General features: G+C 59.3%; 1 protein-coding gene across 1 annotated transcript; it reads right to left on the bottom strand.

The window, feature by feature from the left end:
- Positions 1-33: 33 nt before the first annotated feature.
- LOC123964394 (putative uncharacterized protein DDB_G0290521) lies at positions 34-553 on the bottom strand (the record flags this gene model as incomplete). Its single annotated transcript, XM_046041387.1, has 1 exon — positions 34-553. A coding segment is annotated over one exon (520 nt), but the record flags the coding sequence as incomplete, so codon positions are not given.
- Positions 554-600: the final 47 nt, after the last annotated feature.

The following is a 600-nucleotide window of genomic DNA, read 5'->3' as shown; positions in this document are numbered from 1 at the left end:
TCTGGGAGTCGATCTGGGAGTAAGTCTGGGAGCCAGTCTGGGAGTCAGAGTGGGAGTCAGAGTGGGAGTCAGAGTGGGAGTCAGTCTGGGAGTCAGTCTGGGAGTCAGTGTGGGAGTCAGTGTGGGAGTCAGTCGGGGAGCCCGGCGGGGAGTCAGAGTGGGAGTCAGTCTGGGAGTCAGAGTGGGAGTCAGAGTGGGAGTCAGTCTGGGAGTCAGTCTGGGAGTCAGAGTGGGAGTCAGAGTGGGAGTCAGTCTGGGAGTCAGTCTGGGAGTCAGTCTGGGAGTCAGAGTGGGAGTCGTTCTGGGAGTCGTTCTGGGAGTCGTTCTGGGAGTCGTTCTGGGAGTCAGTCTGGGAGTCAGTCTGGGAGTCAGAGTGGGAGTCAGTCTGGGAGTCAGTCTGGGAGTCGGTCTGGGAGTCAGAGTGGGAGTCAGTCTGGGAGTCAGTCTGGGAGTCAGTCTGGGAGTCAGAGTGGGAGTCAGTCTGGGAGTCAGTCTGGGAGTCAGAGTGGGAGTCAGTCTGGGAGTCAGTCTGGGAGTCGATCTGGGAGTAAGTCTGGGAGCCAGTCTGGGAGTCAGAGTGGGAGTCAGAGTGGGAGTCAG

Source organism: Micropterus dolomieu, unplaced genomic scaffold, assembly GCF_021292245.1.
Source record: "Micropterus dolomieu isolate WLL.071019.BEF.003 ecotype Adirondacks unplaced genomic scaffold, ASM2129224v1 contig_2136, whole genome shotgun sequence".
Classification (NCBI taxonomy): Eukaryota; Metazoa; Chordata; class Actinopteri; order Centrarchiformes; family Centrarchidae; genus Micropterus; species Micropterus dolomieu.
The sequence above is the reverse complement of the archived record's forward strand: the minus strand, read 5'-3'. Positions and strand labels throughout refer to the sequence as shown.